General features: G+C 37.1%; 1 protein-coding gene across 1 annotated transcript; it reads right to left on the reverse strand.

The window, feature by feature from the left end:
- Positions 1–383: 383 nt before the first annotated feature.
- On the reverse strand, positions 384–22,491 carry LOC143876376 (CDPK-related kinase 3-like). Its single transcript, XM_077378085.1, has 11 exons — positions 21,715–22,491; positions 15,712–15,842; positions 13,656–13,697; positions 13,425–13,533; positions 13,069–13,147; positions 7,460–7,756; positions 6,830–6,939; positions 5,114–5,221; positions 4,912–4,974; positions 748–915; positions 384–662 (listed from the first exon to the last, which is right to left on the reverse strand). Exons 1-11 carry the CDS (start codon positions 22,219–22,221, stop codon positions 525–527), a joined length of 1,752 nt encoding a protein of 583 aa, XP_077234200.1. The 5' UTR covers positions 22,222–22,491; the 3' UTR covers positions 384–524.

Consider the following 22,491-nt stretch of genomic DNA (forward strand, 5'->3'; position numbering starts at 1 on the left):
GATACAATATAAATTCTCCACACATCACATATGGGCTTTGGAGCAATATGATTGCTAGCTCCACATGCTAAGTCTGCATATTAGAGGTGCAATTCGAACCGGGTCAGGTTCAGATTTTGCTAAAAAAATAAATTGGAATCAACCTGGACCCGACCCCATTTTATGGTAAAAGCTCAACCCAAATTCCCAAAAAACGACCCAAGTTGCACATTAAACACTTGGACATATCTTGTGAAAAAGAATATTTTTCTGGTTCAAGCTGGATCACTGATTTGAGAACTTCTGGGATGAATGTTTCACATCATATCATTTCTCTATTTTCGCCTTTGCACAAGGGAAAGATCCCTCATGGTTAGAGTATTGAAAGAACGCTGAGAAAGTCCTCATTTTATCTTTCCCTTGAACCTTGCATATGGAATTCCTTAAAAAATCATTTATACACTGCACTCTCTACTGAAAAAAATCTGTAAACAGTTACAAACAATACGAATTTTATGAATAATTTACTACCCATCTTACAGAAACTATTGATGTCTTGTATTTGAGCTGCGTATTGTCACACCATGTAAAAATTTGGTATAGCCAAGGAAGCTAAGCTTCCCATCAGAATCTCTGATCCAGTCGCGGAGAATTGAGTGAGCTGTAGAACCCAGGTTCATTTCCTGCACAGATGGTTTTATCATGTTCTTGATACATAAGAAGGAAAATTTTAAAAGGATCCATCTATCCAAAGTGAGATGTACATACCCGTGCCAATTCGTCAACTGAGATGACTCGGTTTCCCTCCCGTTCAAAATGCTCGAAAGCTGTACTAGCTATCTGTTCCCACCCTTCGAGAGCCTCGAGCTGATATGTGCTTATCGCAGCAGCACAGAACTCTTCAAAATCCATCTTTTTATAAGAGAGTTGGTCCATCTAGATGATACAATTTTTTTTACATCAGCAACAAATCAGCTTTCCCTCACACATTCAAGAACTCAAAAATTATTTAAGAGGAGCTTCTAATAGTCAATCAAATATACAAAGCAGGAAGGGAATCATTTGAAAATGTTAAACCTTCCCAGATAAAATGTTATAATTGGAAGCATGACAAATAAACAGAAATTAATTAACAGATCTAACATGGATATTTGACACATATACACATATCGCTCAAAATAAATATTTAATACATATACTACCACCGTAATACGCATTAAAGTTCATCATTCTGAAGATTTTCATTATAAATAGTCGTAGTAGACCCATATGGAAGATCCATCTCAGGGAGAAGACTAAATGTAAAGAATTCTCAAAAGTTAAATTTCTAATAATGTGGTTTTAGCACAACAAAGTCTACAAGACATAGAGCAGAAGCACTTTAAAAAGGTTCAATTTCACATTTTGGAAAATCTCTTTGAATTTTATTGCAGGCTTTATTGTTGCACAAACACCCGCAGTTAGTGTCTTGTCCGTCTTTGCTTAGATTTGTCCGACTCATTTTGTCATACTGGCCAAGGAGTTTATATTGGAAATTTTGCAATTCAACAATCTTATGGTTAAATTGACTGATACCTGTTAGTGAAAGCGATTACATGAACTAGTAGAAGAATTGTAATTCGCTCTTTATGTCTTATCTTTTATTTCCTTAAAGGCAGTCCCACAAATATCAGTCTAGAAATAAACATACAGGTCAAATTCATGATTTTGGAGGATGATGCTTTTACTTCCAAAACTTTCTTTTCTCTTCCTTTTCACTTCAACAAAACAACCGGATTCATCCACTTATAAACGAATCCGTATTGGTGCTCACACTGCCTTTATGAGATGATTCATAGACCATATACATTGGAAGTCCAACATTAAAAAATAATCAAAACGAAACAAATAGTAAACAAAAATGAAAAATCCTACACACAAATCTAGGTCAAAATTTCTAAAATATCAAACGTGAAGAAAGAAAATTGTTAAAAATCTAAAAAACAATAAAAATACCAAAAAGGTTCATAAAAAATGGGCACATAAATCGATACATATGAGGATCATGCTCAAAACATGTATATGATAAATAAAACATGTATATCTAGCTCAATACATATGAGGATCATGCTCAAAACATGTATATCTAGCTCTATAACAACTAAGAAATAGAATATGATAAATAAAATAGAAAAAACTATAAATTAAAAAAAGAAAAGGAAAAGCATTCATAATTTGATGAGGGATGCTAAACTCACAGGAGCCCTTGTTACGAAGGCTCCTCCATTGGATCGACGTCATTTCCTTTTACGGTTATCAGTGCCATTATAAATGAACTCAGGATGACATGGATCCAATAGAGGAGCCTTTGTAGCCGGTTTCTACAAGGGCTCCTCTGAGTTTAGCATCCCTCTAATTTGATAGGGTATAAAACAACCAAACAATACATTATCCATATAAGCTTATCATAAAAAAAGGTATATTACCAAAAAAAAGTAAAGATATATTACAAAAAATAAAAGTAAAGGTATATTACAAAAAAAAGAGTAAAAAATCGGCTTAAATAATGGCCAAACCTATTTAAATCTTGTCGCAAACATGTATATCCAATGAATCATGCGTTGTTTTGATGTGTCGCAACTAATCTATAAAAAATGATGAAATCGGTATTTTACCTCAAATAGGCAAATCCAAAAATATCATGAATCAAATTTTGACCCTTCTATACTATGATTTAGCCGACACTTTGAACTTATTGCTGACACACGTGGCTTGCCGTGTCCGACATGACACGCATATCCACACGTGTCGACACTCCTTTGGACACTTTTAAAGGCATTGCTAGAAGTGTTAGACTAAATGTAGGCGTGTGGGCATGCTTTTGTACCGTGTCAAGTGTGACATTCAGTTTTATTATTGAATATTGTGTTTACCTCTTTATTTATTGAGTCTTCTTTTATTATAAACTCTTCTTTAACTAATATTTGCTCTATATCCCCTCCCACAAACCTAAAATCTTAAACAAACTCTTATTCCAATAATGTATTCACTGTATCCTATTGGTCTCCCTTTCTCTTTGTATATTGGGGACGGAAGAGAACTAGATTAATTGATGAATGCGTTAATATTTGATTATCTCATATTTGTTTTAGATTATAGTTGATTAATTCTAAGGTTTATTAGTTTGTTAAACGAATATCATACTTATATTGTCACAAATTATGATACTAATCCGTAATTTTATATGTATGTACGTGTCATTGTTTCTAGACTTGTAGATGTTGTCATGTCAGACAACTCGTACCTGTGTCGAAACTCAATACACGAATCCGTATCTACAAATCATGATTATATATACTTTTTATTTTAGACGTGTCCCCATTTCTAAATTTTTGGGGGTTTGCCGTGTTCGACACTCCGTGTCCCTGTCGACACTCGACACTCGTGTCCGTGTCCACAAATCATAGCTTCTATCTGCTTTTTAAATCTTGTTTTCTGGGGTTGAATTTAGTAGCTCGATATTGATTTAGGCCATAGGATCCTAAATCAAGAAAGAACCCCCTGGAAATGGCATAAATATTGAAAAAATAAGGTTTGGGGTATTCACATGAACATGACACAACACGGACGTCATTTTGGCCCCATATCAACAAATACAAGGCTGATTTACCTGCGACTTCTTTTTAACCCCAATATAGGGGCCTCTGTATCGTATTACACTGCACTAATACACATCTGAATCGGCTGATATTATGAAACATGAAGCTACGCCTGGCTATCTTTTAAAGGTGAAGATGGAGTCAACAAGGCCTTTGAATATCAAGAAATAATTAGTAAGCATTTCACAATAGCAGTCCGCATGAGATGGTGGTGCTCATCACCAGTGTTTAAAAACGCGGATGCGGGTCAAAATGGGGCCAAGAAAAATCCTTGTTGACTTGGCGCGGATGCGGCAAACAACACGGTTGACGGGCTGAGTACTCGGTTGACGTGGTCATAACTTGGGAGAGTCTGAGGAGTTTTTATTGACTTTGTAGGGTAAAACACAGAATGCGGTGGCAAAATGCGGAACACGACCAAGGGAAAAGGGAGTTGACTCGGGGGAGTCCACGATGACGTGGGGGAGTTTTAAAAGTAAGCTCATCACTAACTGATTTAGATGGCGTTGGTTGTGGGTCATGCCACAATGCTCACTTGTCCATGTTGATCAGTAACAACTTTCATTCTTTTGGGAGAGTCCCATCCAAGTTTTGATTCTCCAACCATGGAACTCCCGAGGCCACTCATCCTCTTGTGTTTGAGAGCCCACATCCAATAGTTGTACTAGAGCATCATGGTAGTAAACAAGACGGCTAGTGGGAATGAGATGCTTGACAGGGGATGCATTGACGGCTACATGGGAAGCAATCATCACTTGAATGATCAGCTTGAGGACATGGCACATCCAAAGCTGTTGTATCCTCTTGATAGAAAGACATGATGATAGCCATGCGTAGGTGAAACAAGAGAGAATGTTCCAACAATGCTGCCAATGCTCTTGTTTTATCCCAATAGGAATGGTGATTTCGTGAGTTTTGTAAATTTTGTTAAATTTATCTCTTTTAAAAAAATAGCATTTTAAGAGTCATAATAGAAAAGGGTGGAACGGCTAAAAGAGAGAAAGGAGATATCAACACCTATATTTTAATATAGTATATATAGTACTCGAAGAAATAAATTCAATATCCAATAAATGGTTTTCTATATGCATAATTAAAACATTTATTACTCATATCTACACACAATGCATCATCAGAAAATCTTTGTACTCCTCCTCTAGGATACATGGCTATAAACTTAATAATTAAGATAAAACAGTGCTGAAAATGGAGAATATATGCAATAAGATAATGTTTTTTATGCAAATGGGTAAGGGTTTGACACATTAAAAAAGAATGAGATTAGATGCCACACCGCATTCAAAATGTCAGGAACCCTAGACTCCTTCATCGCATCAGTTGCATTTCGCATGAGAGCCTGCATAATTTTCCCCACATTTTAGTTTCAAAAGACATAGAGATGGTAGCCAAAAAAAGACTCAGAGATGGTAGCCAAAAGATTAAATAATTAGAGTTGTAACTTTTTTTATTAAAGCAAGTCACAAGTATCAACTAACCATTCGAAAATTGTCAACGGATACACATCCATCTTTATGTGGCTCCAACAGCTTAAACTGAGACCTAAGGTACAAGAGCTCGTCCTCGTTTAAAGCTTTTGAAAGAGCCTGCAATAAAGCAGTAAAGTATGCCTCGAAAAGTTAAAGAACTAGCGTCTGCATACAAGATTTTTATAGAAAATATTACTTGAGTGTAACAAGATTTTTATAGAAAAATATTTCTTGAGTTACAAACAGGTGACACTGACAATTCTAACATTGTTAACTTTCTATGATTACAAGCAAAAAGTTTACATACTAAATCTCATAAAATGTGTGACATATTGAATAAGATAAATGAAACCAAATGATGAATCTGTTTAACATCTCAATGGAAGCTGGAATTTTATGGACTAATATTCATATCATTCATCAAATAAAATGAAAGATAGATTGATCGTGGAGAGATGTAATAAAAAGGTCAAAGAGGTATCCAGACATTTGCAGCTAAAAAAAGCAAATTGTGAAACATTCCCATTTCTGGGTATGTACTTCTTTGGCAATTGGCAAAAAACTAAAGGCATACTTTCATAATAGTGAAGAAAGGGAAGCTGAAGCTGGTCAGAAGCAGTCTGACATTATCTTGAACTTTTAGTTTTTACATCTCTTCATGGCTTAGAAATACTTCTACCAATGCTTTATTGATGCTTTGTAATACTAGCTGGGACTTCTGGTCCCCAATGTACCTTTCATAGTATTAATGAAAATTTCTGTCATTTTTCAAAAAAAAAGGGTACAATTTTGTTGCTAATATAGCTTTCTCCCTCCTGATTTTATTCACTCGCCTCCTTACCGTACACAACTGGACATGGCAAATGTGCATGATGATTGAGAATGATCTTGCCCGTACAGTTGGATGGTGGGCCATAGACCATTGACCCCAATCTTCACACGCATATGCCACAAATTGGAAGGGGATTGCGTGACCAAAAAGTTCATCAGCTGTGACTTGTGAGCATTAGGTACAAAACTTAAGTAATTCTCAAAATACCCTTATCTAATGAAAAAAAAAAAAATTCCTAAAATAGGAAAAAAAAACTAAAATACCCGTCATGGAAAATGATAAAAAATTATCTAATGGAAAATGACCGAAATAGCCTTATCTCATGGAAAATGAGAAAAATAGAACAAAATTAACGAAATAGAAAAAATTCCTAAAAAAGAAAATTCCTAAAATACCCCCTTTTTTATTGGATCCTAAAATACCCCTATATTGCGGAAAATGACTAAAATGCCCTTATCTCAAGAAAATGACCAAAATACCCTTTTCTCATAGAAAATGAGAAAAAAAAAAAGAATGTGTGTATATATAATGCATGCTTAAAATAACTAGGTCATTTAGGATCATGTTATTTGGGAAAGCTATTTTATGATAGTGCACATCCATTTCCAGTTTACTGAACAAGTTTCTAGTCAAATGTCAGATCAAACTAGACAAACACAATATAGATTAAAATACTTAATTGTTGAGATAACCAGGAGAATCTGAAAATTTTCATAGATTGGGTACATAGTAAAAAAGTATCTCATAAACTTCCTGCAACATATGGGTTTAAGTGGAGTTGAGAAATACAAGCCTAAAGCACGTAGTATAAAATATTAAATATAGTTAAATGTAAAAAAATACTGGTTTACGATTAACATCCACGAACCATAAAGAAGAGAAGAGTATGGAACCTTTAATGCTGCACGTTTGAAAGGAGTGGCACGGAGGTATGACTTAACTAGCCTATAGATTAATATATCTAAAGGGACTGGGCAATGCTTGTCTCGCAACCATGGGTGACCTGCCATCACAGAAGTGTGTTAGTCCTTTAATATGGCAGATCTAAATATTCATACAGCACATAACCAACCAAAGAAATACTCGAGGATTTAAATGTCGGTTTTAAACCGAAATTTTTCGAAATTTCAGCCGAAATCATGTAAAAAATTCTAAAAAATTTTGGTTTTTAAACTTTTTCCACCGAAATTTTTGTGGAAATTTCCAGACATTTCTATTGATTTTGAGGGAAATTTTACAAAATTTGGTGGAAATTTTCTAAAAAGGGATAAAAAAACAAAATTTCGGAATTTTCCAAAATTTCGGAATTTTCCAAAATTTCCCGAAATCTTGTACTTTTCCGATTCCATATACTTCCGGTGTCGGTCCAAACCAAGACTGAAATATTTGGCCAAAATTTAAAACTATGGAAATACTAAATGTCCAACATCAAATACCTGTCTAACAAAAATTGAAGTAATAACATGTAATAATTGTTTAGCTATGATTGGTTGATTCAATTAATACTGTAACCAACAACTTACCCAGAGCTTGTGCAGCTGTCATTCTTTTCCTGTAGTCTTTATTCAAAAGCCTTTTCACAAAGTCCTTGGCTTCTGGAGATACTGCGGGCCAGGGAGAATCGTCAAAGTTAGGATCAGCTCTTAATACAGCACGAAAAATTCCTGACTCCGTCCGTGCCCAGAAAGGTCTGCTGCCACATAACAAGATGTATGTTATAACACCGATACTCCAAATATCAGCTTCCATACTGTATGATCTATGGAGGACTTCAGGTGCAACATAGTACGCACTGCCAACAATATCATTCAGTCTTTCATCTGCATGAGAAAGATTATAGAGACTTAGTCAAATAACCTTACAGCTTGATGCAACATTGCCATGACCAATGACCACAAAGAATAGTGTTGGTGATCTATGTCACAAATATCTCTGATATTTACAAAATAGTGTTTTTATCGTGACATTTTGATAAAAAGATAGAATCCCAAAATAATCCCGAGATTTTAAAAAAAATAGCGATATTTTCATTTTTATCATAAAATATTGCGATAATATCACGAAATTATCCAGATATTTTATTTTATTAAATTATATATATATATATATTAAATAATTTTATTTTATCACTGTTTTCCTGATATAAACCCGAAAAAATTAAAAAAATAATAATATATCCCGAGATTTTCCCTTGCTGAGAAATTCCTGAGACCGATATTTGTGACATGGTTGGTGATTATAAACTATTTTCTGTACGAAATTCTGAACCTGGAACTATTTTCCTGCCATATCAAACAACAGAATAATGTTTCTGCCCGGTCGAGCAGATATACTATCTGCTCAGTCGGCCAAAAATACAGTGGGGGCCCACATTGTTTGGGTCAAATCATTCATTTGATGGGCCCTGACATAGATAGGGTGTGCCCAAAAAGCCAGCTCCATAGGATCCTAACCTTTCGATTTGTGGAGGTTAAAAATGGACGGGAATAAACCTCCACAAATCTGTCCATTTTTAACCTCCACAAATCGAAAGGTTAGGATCCTATGGAGCTGAAATTTTGGGCACACCCTATCTATGTCAGGGCCTATCAAATGAATGATTTGCATCATCCAAACAATGTGGGCCCACTGTGTTTTTGGCCGACTGAGCAGATAACGTTACCTGCTCGACCGAGCAGAAACATTATTCCCATCAAACAATTATAGTTATTCAGAATTTGGATTTTGTTTAACTGGATATAGTCGAAATACGTAATTTTTGTACATTGAACGTCATTTCAGTGGATCCACTTCTACTTAGTTGCTGCTCCTGCTTCAAGATCTCGTGATTCCTAGATGTTCCACATAAAATAGCTTATCTCCTACTACTTGTCACCAACCATGCTCCCACATCTAATGCAAACGGCCTCAAGCCTAAGTAACTAGGACGTGACCAGTCTTGATGGGAAATTTTGGAACCAAAATAGGTTTTCAAGTTTGGGTGAGCTTTCTACAAGTTTGGAAGAATCACTATCACCTTTAAATCCCTTAATCCATTCACTTGCACCAGAAGAAGATTCAAGTTTTATTTCAACGTTAGCCTCAAGCCTAAGTAACTAGGACGTGACCAGTCTTGATGGGAAGTTTTGGTACCAAAATAGGTTTTCAAGTTTGGGTGAGCTTTCTACAAGTTTGGAAGAATCACTATCACCTTTAAATCCCTTAATCCATTCACTTGCACCAAAAGAAGATTCAAGTTTTATTTCAACGTTAAGGCTGTTGTTGGAGCAATAGTCAGGCAGCTCTCTCTGTTGCAATTCAATTTGACCTACACACTGTCTGGAGATAATTTATCGCAAAATCTGAAACTTTGTAGTGGCAACCTATTCTATGGGAGATCCATGCCTCTTAGTTGCATGTGGGCATGAGCCTAACATATCCATTGTGACAGGTGAAAGAAAAAAAGAGTCTCCCAAGCGAAAATCTTCACAGTTAACTCTTAGCACATAAAAGGCAATGCATGTATCCGGTAAATGGTATGTCCCATTAATTACGAGAATGCTGCTGTCTAAAAAATAATACCCAAATTTATGCGACTAAAATTAATAGCATGATGCAAAATAAAACTCTATACATCATAGAACAGACACAAATGGCAGGATGGGTAGGATACTTGTACCATATCTATGTTCAGGACTTTCAAAGAATGCAGAGTTGTGTTCCCATGCCCCATATATGTGTCCACGTATCAAGGCATCATTATTTGAGACCGATACATTACAATTCATAATTTCTTGAGCATCGTTATTTTAATGAACATATTTAGTATTGCTGAACCACAACTTTTGGTCTTCGTATTCGAATAGAGCACCTTCATGTGTCAGTCTATGGAACATTGTGAGAATTCATCCATGCACTTGAATGCTGTAATAACTCTATTTGGAAAAGTTTGGGGTATTAATGCAAGCTGAACATCATCACCATAACAAGGGATAAATGGTGCAGAAGGGTGAGGCAACAAAGAAGAATGAAAAGAGTTGAAAGGACTAGACGAGGGGAGAAATGAACGGATGGCTATGTTCAAAATGTAGTTATCATAACTACAAGTTTACAGGTTCCAGCGTAAGTGCAAGATATGTTTCGATATTTGGTCATGAAGGCGTAATCAAATTAAGGAAGCTGATAGATATAATAGCCCATACACACGTTGAGATTGATTACTTGCCTTACCAGGTTATTGGCGATAAGGTTGGTGCGATGAGGTAATCATATCTTGCAGCATTGATGGGTGATAAAGGAAACAATGAAGAAATAGAAAGGGTGGAAATGAGGAATGAGTTAGTGGTGGTGGTAGATCAAATGGGCGTGGAGGAGAGGAGTCAAGAGATGAAATGCTGTTGTGTTGGGGAAATGAAAGGATACAAGTTGGCAGAAGAAATAATGGAGGAATTGGCAAACCAAAGAATGAATCTAACAAACAAACGGTGTGAAGATCAAGGTGTTAGGTCCATGCATCTGACTCTTTAAATTGCAATTGGAGAGAGAAGTTGTAAATATTAGTAGCGTGGGGAACGAGGCCACAGGAGGAGTCCTGAAATCCCTTTATCCGTGGTATCCGGTAAGTCGTTCTATAGATAAGTTGATTGGGTCTACGTATTGGCTTTCTTATTGCATGCGTGGTTTCTCTCAACCTTTAGAGCCACTGGGTCCATTTTTGGTAAAGTGGTTGAAATGGATACATAATGAATCCCTTTATCCATTCGGTATTGCGAGTAGTAGTCAGTGATCAATGGTTCCATGTTCCAGTGAGGAGTGAAGAGGATGGCCATTTTACTATGATAAAAATCCGTACTGGCAAATAAACCTCTTCAACTGGACTAGAATGAAGAGTTGTGACATTTCTTGGCAATGCGAAAGAAAAGCGGTGACAGACATTTCGTCTGAGAGCGACAGCCAGATGACAATGATGTGGCAGTGTGGGATTTTGAATGAAAGAGGGAAATGCTTGGAGATGGTATAGTAAGAATCCTACGGCTAAGGCAGAATTGGATGCTACTGAGGTTGGGGTTTCACATGAGGAAAAGTGGGTAGGGAATCATGTAATGAAGAGAAGGATGATGGAGGATCCAATAGCTGCAAGTACAGCTTATTCTCATAAAATTCCGGTTTTTGACAAAGAACTTGAGGAGATGAGGTTTCATGGCAAGGCAAAATGGCAGGGGAATGGGTGGAGAAAAGACAAGGGAGATGTGACATCTCATAGCATTGTCAGGAAGGTAGGTGTGGTAGAGCAAAGGCGAGTTTTAATGAAGATAGGAGGGGAGGTATGGTAATTACTCATGAGAAGAGGGAAGCAAGTAGAATGATTTTGCAGGGACATTACCAGAATAAGGGGTGGAAAGAGGACATAAAGGATGACAACAGGCACAGCCCAGTTAAAGCTAACTTGCCTTTGAACAGTAATAGTAAGCAAAAAAACAAAAGTCAGGAGATAATCAGTTCCAAAGAAATACTGGGGGTGGGGCGATCCTGATGGGAGAGAAATTGTGTCTCCAACCAAGCTCGGTTAAACAGGGGGAGTTTTTAGGGTTTATGCAACCAAGGAGAAATATATCGTTGAAGTTGGCCCAATTTCTGGATCGACTGTAGATCAGAATGAAGATCCTAAAGTTTCGGAGGGGCATTTGGCGCTAGCTAACACATGTGACGGGTAAAAAGGGAAAGAATACTGAAGAGGAACAGAAGTAAGGGGGAGGAAAAGAGGTGCAGAGATGGGCTACTAGTCGAGGATGGAGGTATTATCAATGCTTGGGAATTGAGAGGGCATGACTAGCTTAGTGAGGCAGCAAGATAAGAAGGGATTAGTCACATGGAGTCTTGGACGGGCAAATGAAGGGCACATACAAGCCATGGTCGACGAAGAAGTAACACAATTACCATTACTTTAGATGATTACAGCAAGAATAAGTCAGTTAGCAAGCTTTGAGGAGGACTTGGCATCTAGCTGGATCAAGAATACAATTTGGAGGGTAGGTCAATTCTTAGGACTATCCTTTAAGGACAGAGAAGGAAATAAGCAAATCTTTGCACTCTTGAAGGGAAAAGGTTGTACAAGGCAAAAGGGAGCTTGCCAACTTGATCTCTACGCCAAGGTTTTAAGTTCTGGTTTCAGTTTCGATCGCCACGGGAACGGAAACATTTTGGTTTCAGTGGGAAATTTCTGTGGAAATCTTATAAAAGCACAGAAATGTATGGAAATGTATGCAAATGATAGAATTTTAAAATGGGACTTCAAGAAATGCTAGAACAAGTACAGATGCACACTTGGAAACTATCACTTAAGACGACTATTTATAATGGTGTAACAACATTGAAACGTATGCAAATGATAGAATTTTAAAATGAAACTTCAAGAAATGCTAGAATAAGCACAGATACACACTTAGATATTATCACATAAGTAAGACAACCAACCATCCATAATGGTCTAACAACATCATCGATGGAAGGCAAATCCTAGATTGTTCCATGATAGCACATGAATGTATTGATGCTCGCTATAATTTATAAGAATGGAAGAAGAGAAATCATTTGTAAAATAAATATGGAGCAAGGCAAATGATTGCGTAGGGTGGGACTTCTTAAACTACATGCTAGGAAGGATCAACTTAGGAGATTGGTGGAAGGTGGTGGATGAGAACTTGTGTTTAATCGGCTTGGCTTTCACTTTTCACTTCATCAATGGTACACCAAAAGGTTGCTTCAAGAACTCTTAAGAGGTTTAGGACAAGTATGCCACTCACTAGAGATGGGTAATGTCAGCACACAGTTTAACATATTCGTAACACCATAAACAAAATCCTTCTTATTTCATCTAACATGTTGCATGCAATCCACCCCAAGGAGGTTAATATTTTGTGCGAGAAATATTGTGCCAATATTGAACTCCAATTAATTAAAACTATCATCAGACTTCAAAATGTAAAAGTAAAATTATGAAATGAGAGCCTCTCAAGGAGAATGATACTAAGATCAAGTAGGAGTTCTAGTTGATTTTCTACATGGTTTGTATTGCTTCAAGATATTCGATAATGTTAATAATCCACTAATAGCTAAAGACTCAAAGAACAAAACACCAAAAATAAACTGTTACCTGGTCTGATAAAGTCAGAAAGACCAAAGTCAATAAGCTTCATGGGTGCATCTTCTTCTCTAGTTGTGAAGAGAAAATTCTGTTAAAGGTGTAGAAAAAATAGTGCAACAGTTAATACTAGTTTTTGGTGAAGCGGAAATAACAAAATTGAATTGTTTTTGCCAAGTGTCACCCATGGATTTTAATTTCAGTTTCGGTTTCAGTTTCGCTCCCTGCTGAAACTGAATTGTCTTTTCAAATTTCGGTCATCGCGGAATTCCGGTCAAAATTGAATTTCAGATTTCGGCCGAAATTTAAAACAATGGCTTCACCGATACAGAAAATCATTTACATTTAAATGAGTCCAAGATGCGGACCTCTGGCTTTAAATCACGATGCACAACGCCTTGAAGATGACAAAAGGAAGCTACGCTTAAAATTTGCACAATAATAGATTTTGCATCTTCCTCTGTGTATCTTCCACCTCTACAACAAAGGAAAAGAATACAGTGACATCAAATGAAATTCTTGCTTAATTTAACAACAAATATAACAATCTCTACACATGTGCGACAAAACAACAAATACAAAAGGAAATGCATAGTTACCTAGATAGAATTCGATCTAACAGCTCTCCACCTTCACAGAGTCTGATGAAGGAACAAACATTTAGCAAACTCGGAAAATTGGCATTAGATTACACAATGTTTTTCGATTTGCGCGTGATTAGATTACACAATGTTACTATCACAAACTTAAATAACAAGCTCAAAATCAAGCTCATAATCACCAAATTGACCCACAAGTTTTAATTTTACTTGACAAGGAAAACTGTTTGTGGAAATATAAACATATTTCAATGATTTAATGAGAGATGATATTATCAAAGCCATCTGAGTGAAAAAAAGGACAAAAATAAGGTTCAAGTGGTTATGCACTTTTTTTTGAAAGCCTACATAATTTTGAAACAAAATTCTTAAACCTACTCAAGAATATCATGGTAACCGAAATCTAATTGGTTATTATAAGTATTTACGAAAGCCTACTAAGAACAGACACATGTCACTTGCAGTAATGTTCTAGATGATTTTGCTCGGCAGCGTCAGGTGAACTAATGATAATGTCTAACAAATACCATTCTCTACCTCACTGAAGCTTCCCCCCAAATCTCCATCTATACTCCAAGAATATGGAGAATTTCCAACAAAAAAATGGATGAATTTTTCCAAATAAAAAAAGGTGAGGTAGTTGTGGCACCTGGGCAGGTAAAAGAAAAAAAATGATTGCATAGATTGGTTATTCCCAATGCCTCTCTTGGGACCCAAAACAAAAATCCAAACCATAGTTAAAAATTCCGTTCCGTTCTGGCCGGAATTCCGGTGGAATTCCGGACGAAACAGGCGGAATGTGTTGTTTTGTCTGGAATTCCACAATTCCTGTTTTTTTTCTCTTCTTGTTTCTGCTTCTTGGTTTTGCTTCTTGTTTCTGCTTCCTGGTTCTATTTACATGTAAAGTCATTTATGTAAATGTCCATTTACTTAAGATTTTCATGTAAATAAGGAAATACCCCCCATTTGGATCTATTAAAAATAGTTTCAAGACCCAAATCTAAAAGGATAAAAAGTCAACTTTCCAGTTCTAGTACAAAATGCGAAAAAATGGGTCGGGTCAAAATCCTAACTTCCAAACGATGGGGTATTTTTCTAATTTTAAAAATTCATAAAATCTATCATGTCCAAACATTATTAAATCCCAAAAGTCCGGTAAAAAAAGTCTCATAATTTGTTCTCTAAAAAATTTTCATCTTGTCGGACACTGGTCAACGCACTGGTCAACACACTAGTCAACATGTTGGTCAACGCAGGCATTTCAGCTGATAGTGATTTTCCTTTAAGTAAATGTTGGATCTTCTACATATTTTGTTCAATTAATTGTTTCTTCTATTTTTCTCACAATTTCTGATTTTTTTTGGATTTTTTTTTATATTTTTAACTATTAAAAAAAAATTCCCCTCGTCGTAGCGGAATGAAACGCCGAACAAAACGGACGAAAAACCAAAACGTTCCGTTCCGGAAGCCAAAACGAAACGGAATTTATAAGTTAGATCCAAACTGAGGGGAAAATCAAAATATGGAAAAGAGAAGGGACAACATCTGAGAAGTAAAAGCTTTGAAAAAGGAGAAGAATGCATAAGGGAGGAGAGAGAGAGGGTTGGCCAAATATAATGAGATTTATCAATTTAATCTTTTAATTTTTTATTTTCTAATTATTGATAAAAATGGTGAGAAATCTATGAAGGGGACAGTTGGTTTCGGCAAATGGTTTTAAAAATAAGTAGATTTTGATAATTTTCCCTTTTATAGATGAGCAAGAAATTTTGCTGACATGTAAGCAATAGTGCCAATGACATGAGACTTCTTATTGTTTGCTCATTCAGAAGAATCTAATTAAAAAAATAAAGCAAATTAAGGAACAGTGTGAATGTTCTGAGATGCATTCTGAACATTCAAAGATAAAAAAGGCATCAACTTCCAAAATCTTACTGAAAATAGGAGCAAGTAAAGGATTTAGATCACCTAATAAAACTGAAAAGTGTGCATAGTACAACCAAATTTATCAATGGTCAAGAAACATTAACCATAACAAGCCCCAAGAAATACGTACTCCATGATTATGTAGACATTATTCGCATCCTCACATGCATCGTAGAACTTGATCAGATTTTTATGCACAGATAAAGCTTTCAGGATTTTCACCTCCCTACGAACATCTTCAATTGATATTGCTGTTGTCATCTGCCAAATAAAGGTCATTTAATAACGCATTGCTCATATGAACATTGATTACAAAAAAACAGTGAGCGTAGTTCATAGTTTGCACAGATCCAGTCGCAAGTTAGTGAAACATTGTAAAATAAAAAAAGAAGGAAAACAAATGTTGAAAAAGAAAGAGCAGTAAAGAATTCTAATAGGTATGCCTCAGAGGATATTGAGTTCTAATCCTAAGCACAAGCCCATCCACCTTATCTAATCATATTTCAAATAGGCTACTGATGTTGGCACTACTATGTTTAACCAATCTTGTCTATTATTATTTAAACAGCCATCTAAGGTTATTAAAGTTCCCAAAAAGCTCTCAGAAGCCAATTAAAAAAAGAAAAGACAAGCTGAGTTTGTGCAATTATTAAAACATGGTAGCGGAAATATTATTAGCCTTTAAACATATTCAATGTATAAGGGAATTAGTACCGAACAATGCATCATTGAAAGAATTTTATAAAATAAGTTTCTAGAAATATCCAAAAATAAATTTGTAAGAAAAAAGAATATAAATATCTAGGGATTTGCTAGGGACCATCGCAGAAGGCATTTCACGGGCCGGCTGTTGCATGAGAAAGTAGACAGCTCAGATGAATTAAATCAATAAGACAAGAACAGTTGAAAAGTGAGCCTGTGTGTGTGTGTATAAGATTCCTAATGCAGAATTTGATATAAGAGAGACAATTTCAGATAGTTATTCCAGTTTTAGTGACGTTTCGGCAAACGTTTGTTCAAAATCCCGGCAGTTCTGGACAGGAAGTTCAGTGAAATATAGTTCATCCTCACAGAAGCTTTACATGAGTTGTGATAGAGAATGAAATTCAATTAATCTCGCTTGATTACAATCAACATTAATCAGTGCTTATATAAGGCAATTGCGGATAAACATGAGAGATAAGGATTTGATTAGGAACATATAATCCTAATCTAAACTACTTGCCTAATCTAGCTACCTACCTCATCTGATACTTAATCAATCCAACAGTTTAGATATCTCACACTCTAACATGCACCCTCAAACGGTATCAGTGATTGGCATTCTACACAACCGGATTTGTTATGTAAAACATAATATAGTAGCCACAAGCAGTACCCAACCTGTTATTTCAACAAGCCAATTCCTAAAAGTCCCAAGATTGCAGAAACTGATAGGTCCACCAACCTCCTATGATTCCATATATGATGCAGCTGACTGACTAGGGTGGATTTCAGCCAAGACCAGCTTCCATAGTAGCTTTGGACTCAAACCTGAGGCTTCTGGAGGACAGATCACAGTGAAGTGGCTACAATTTGTAGTGGAATTTATCCTGGATCACAAACAGAGGACTGTCCCAATATCCTGCAACTACTTAATAGGATTTTTTTTTTTTTGAAAGGCAATCGAAAATATGAAAAGGGAGGACCAAGGAGGTCACCCAAAGAGAGGAACAAGGAGAAAAGAAAAAGCAACAGAAAAGCAAAAAATACAAGCACCCTCAAGGGGGGAGGAAATCAAAGAATTCCAACCCGTCATTCTCAACACCCTCCCTAGCGAAACAATCCGCTTCACTGTTTGCTGATCTGCGCACGTGCTGAAAGACAATGTATGATCCACCAACAATGTCATCAATCTCATCGAACAGAGACCAAAATCTCCATGGGGGCTTAGCTGATCCCGAAGCCATCTAATAACATTTTAAGAATCTCCCTCCACAATGGATATATCCAGGACCCCCCTATCCAAATGCTTGATGCCCTCATAAGCTGCTCTAACCTCAGCTTCACTGGAATCGCATACACCAAGAGGGCCAGAAAAAGCCCAAAGAGGCGTACTGAAAGAATTGCGGCACAGGCTACCAATACCCGCCGGTCCCGGATTTCCGAAGCTAGACCCATCAAAGTTAACTTTCAGACAACCAGATGGAGGTGGGATCCACTTTTGCACCACCTTGTGACAAGATAACTTCTCCAAGCAGATGATGCTTCAACCTTCCCATAAATCATAGGCAGACACAAACTGAAAAGAGGGTAAACACCTGGCCCTAGCAATAACAGAGGCAATAATGTTAACATAAACTCTATGTGCAGACTTGTGAACACCTTCAAAAACTCTAGCATTCCTTTCCTTCCAGATCTCCCAAAACGAAGAAAACAAGTACAAACTCCACAAAATTCTCCCTTTTTTCTTCCACGGCACTCTTTCCCAAGCTTCAAGTAAATCCAAGATTGAGGAGGGAAATACCCAGCTCAAACCGAATCTGGCCAGAATCAGACTCCACACAGATCTAGCAAAACTGCAATGCATGAAAATGTGACTAGCCGATTCCCCGTCCAAAAGGCATAAAGGACAGTGATCAATCAGCATCATCCCCCTTCTCCTAAGGAAGTTTATGGTTTGAATCCATTCCCTACATACCGCCCATCCAAAAAAACAAACCCTAGGGGGGCAAAGAGATTTCCAAACCTTGGCCAAGATAGAACGATTATGACAACTAAGAAGGTGTGAATAGAAAGACTTAACAGAAAAGAATCCGGACTTGTCTCATATCCAAATTCTCATATCAGCCCCAGATATCTTTAAATAACACGACTCAATAGTTTGAAAGAGTTGAGTCAGCGCCTCCAATTCTCTCTCGAAGAAATTTCTGCGGAAGGCTGGCATCCACACCACTCTCCCATTCTCCCGCACAAAGCAATCTTTTGACCAGTACCTCCTGATTAAGAGCCACCCTACATAATTTTGGAAACAGTAAACTCAAAGGCTCAGAGGCGCACCAGGTGTCCAACCAAAATCTAACTCGATCCCCTGAGTAAACCTTGAATCCGGTACCCTTTACAAATTTAGACCAAATTTTCAAAATATCCCTCCAAACAGTTAACCCTTTAGAAGAAAACAAATTCCCTGAATCCCACTTACCTACCTTAGAACCGTACTTGCTACTAATAACTTTAACCCATAACTGATCTTTCTCGATACCAAACCTCCAAAGCCATTTTCCAAGCAGAGCCTGGTTGAATTCTTTAATTCTTCGAATCCCCAACCCCCCATTTTTAAAAGGATAGCAGACCTCCTTCCATTTTACAAGGGGTATACCCGCAGAGTCCCCGGAACCACCCCACAGAAATCTACGCTGGATTTGTTCAATCCTCAAGCCCACACTAACTGGGCATTTGAAAAGAGAAAGGAAATACGTGGGAATATTGGCCAATACTGCCTTCACAAGCACCAATCTCCCACCTTTTGAAATTAAATTCCTCTTCCAAGTATCCAGTCTCCTTTCGATTCTCTCCACCACTGGGTCCCATAAGTTTTTTCCAGGTCTACCAACCCCAAGAGGTAGACCCAGATACTTAATAGGATTTTATATGCACTTCAGTGACAAAACAGTCATGCATTTCATTTGGTCTGGAGTTAGAGGGGACCATTAGAGAACTAGATAGCAGTTAATTGCATGGCTGCTGACTGAATTTTTTTAGAGAAAGATTGCGGGCCGGGGGGGTGGCATTGATCCTTAAATTCACCAAGTTATTTGAAAATGTGCAGGAGAAGAAATCATTTGAGTCCTTAAACTCTCTTTGTTTCTATCTTTTCTTTTGAAAGAGAATGCAAATCAAGTACAGGTACCACAAATCAAATGCAAGTACCTCTCTTAGTTGTAGCTGAAATAACAAACGCACATGTGGGTGTAATTCTCCAAATATGGCATACCAGTTCGCAATTTGGATAGCAACAACTGATTTCGGCAATTGTGATCTAAAAATACATTCCCCTCATTCCTTTTGATTATTAAGGAAACCGAGATCAATAGTTTCCTTGGGACTGCTTCTAATTAAACTCCATACTTCAAATAACGTCTACATTAGGTCACCATCCCCCCCTCCTCCCAAAGAAAAAAAAAACCCTTATACATTAGGTCACAAAGGAGCTTGTGACGCCAAGGAAATGGCACAAACCCAAGCTATAGAGTGCCTATAAACACTCCATGATTCAGGATTCAAGCAATGCTAAACATCATGAAGTTGTTCAAAGTATCCATGTAACCCTGTTACAAAATGAAAATAATGTGTCCACGTAGGCAAATATAATAATTATTCATTTTAAAAATCTAATAGATAGAAAACCTACTCTCCCTCTAGGATGGAACCAAATTCCTAATGGGACTTAATGGCATGCTCCTCCTTAGGAACTACAAGTTTTGCACCCATGTTAAGCAAAAGAGAATTTGCTCCAACTGCACAACTTGATGAAACACTCCAGGCATATTGTTGGGAGAGCAAATGATGATCATTTTCCTAGGAGCACATGCTACATGTTTTGAGAGGTAAGTTGTTGATCATTAAGCCCATAGCCACTTGAAATAGAATAGGTAATACAGACAATGATAGCCACGATGAGGAAGAGAAGGATTAGGCAACAAGGATTCCCCGAAGGCACTCACACCTTGAGGTCAACCAATCATGATGAGGGATATATACATAACTACACATTGACAATTCCAAAAATAAATAAATAAATAAATTCAAGATCACTTTTGGTATACCAACACCCAAGCATCAATTAGTGGTTCCAACCATGGTTTAAAATTTCGGTTTCGGTAACCGTTTCGAACCCCACCGAAAACCGAAATTTCGGCGAAATCCGAAATTTCGGTCTGAAACGGTAGTGTTCTAAATAGGGCAGGTAGAGTTCCTAGGATCCAGTGGTCTCATACAAAAACAGATATTGGGTATGTTTCGTTGCACAAACCGTCGAAATTCCAATGAATGCCGATTCCTGGTTTGGTTCCCAGTATTGCATTGAAGTTCCATTTGACTCCCCAACATGCTCCCAACATCATTATTGCTTTTTTGCACATGTGGCGCCCATGTGGCACTAATATCCCCTCTACTCATCGTCCAACTAAATTCTACCAAAATAGTAAAATTTTCATCGACGAATAGTGGAAAAAGTCTTGCCTTTTTTATCTCTCTCTCTCTCCCTTCACTATCTTTCTCTTTACTCTCTTTCTTTTGGTAATGACACCCCTACTTTTTCCACTACTCTCCGAGAGAACTGTCGCGCAACCAAAATACTACTTACCACTATTCCACTATTCTTCTAGACAAATCAAATGCTTGTCTCCTCCCTTTTGACTTCTTATTCTACTACTCTCCAAGCTATCCCCGTACAACCAAACATACCCAGAGGTAGTCAAAGTGCTTCGGACATTATAGAAATGAGCAAGAACTGTGATCGACAATACACAAAGAATTACAGCAACTAAAATGGCGCAAAAATTAGGGCATTCAACTGAATGAAGCTAAGAGATACTATAAACCCAAATTACTAATTTGATTCCTTGTGGAAATCGTTAGCTGTTATTTCCTTTTTGGTTCCTTTTTTTCTTATGTTGCTTCTCGCCTTGTATTGACCATCTCAATCCTCAGCCGTATTTCTCCTTTTCTATCCCCTCAATACAAGCTTCACCATTAAAAAAAAAAGTACTAATTTTATTCAAATAGAGTATTTTGTATGACATATCAGCTATTAACAATAACATCATAAAAGCTCCACCATTCAAAAAAAAAAAAAAATTGAATTCAAATAGAATACTGCGTAAAACATATCATCTGTTACCAATAACAAAACACTGAATTCAACTAACCAAAAATAAACATAAACAGAACTTAATTAAAAAAATTACTAATTTGATTCAAATAGAGTATTTTGTAAGACATATCAGCTATTAGCAATAACATCATAAAAGCATCACCATTCAAAAAAAAAAAAGTACTAATTTAATTCCAATAGAGTATTTTCTAAGACATATCATCTCTTACCAATAACAGAATACTGAATTCAAAAAAAAAAAAAAAAATACCAACTCACCTTAGCTTTGGATATAATCTTAACAGCAACAGACTGACCCTTGATCTCACCCTTCTTAGCTTTGGCAGAACAAGTATGACCAAAATGCCCTCGCCCAACCTCCTTCCCCAATTCATACTTTGCCCCAAAATTCTTCCCATACCCAAAACTCTTATCAAGAGGCCTTTCCACTTCGGACCCATCCTCGGGTATCGGACCCTCCTTGGGCTTAACCGGACCCTGCCGTTTCGCAAGCGAAGCCTTAATATGCTTGGCCGGAGACGGCGGCGGAAAAGGCCGCCGGAAAAATCTCCGGGGAGTCGATCTCGCCGGAGACGGTGGGATTCCGGCCGGGAAAGGGCTAGAGCCATGAGGGTAAGGGCTTGGAAAAGGACTGTTTGAAGATGAGTGTGCCGGAGTATTTTTTACTGACGGAACATTAACGGCGCCGTTAACGGCCGTCGACGGAGTTTGACGGGGATCAGAATCTTCCGCGACGGAAATGTTCTTACCGTAGCAGAGCCCCATCGGATCGAGATGATCGGACGGTCAATAAGAAAGCATAGGCTTAGAGAATGAATTAAATGAAGAGGAAAAGGAGAGTGGTAATAAAAAAAAAAAAACAAAAGAGGAGTTGAGAAGGAGACAAGGAAAAAATGGATTTTTAGAATGAGAGAAGAAGAGAAAGATTTTGGGGGATTTATTAGTGTGATTTGGAATTCTAAATACAAGAGAGAAGTGGCGCGCGAGATTTTCGGGTCCTGAAGATACCGATCCAGAATCTGAGCGTGCTTTTTT

This window comes from Tasmannia lanceolata, unplaced genomic scaffold, assembly GCF_043159265.1.
Source record: "Tasmannia lanceolata isolate RefF3 unplaced genomic scaffold, GAP_Taslan_0.1 ptg000002l, whole genome shotgun sequence".
NCBI classification, from domain to species: domain Eukaryota; kingdom Viridiplantae; phylum Streptophyta; class Magnoliopsida; order Canellales; family Winteraceae; genus Tasmannia; species Tasmannia lanceolata.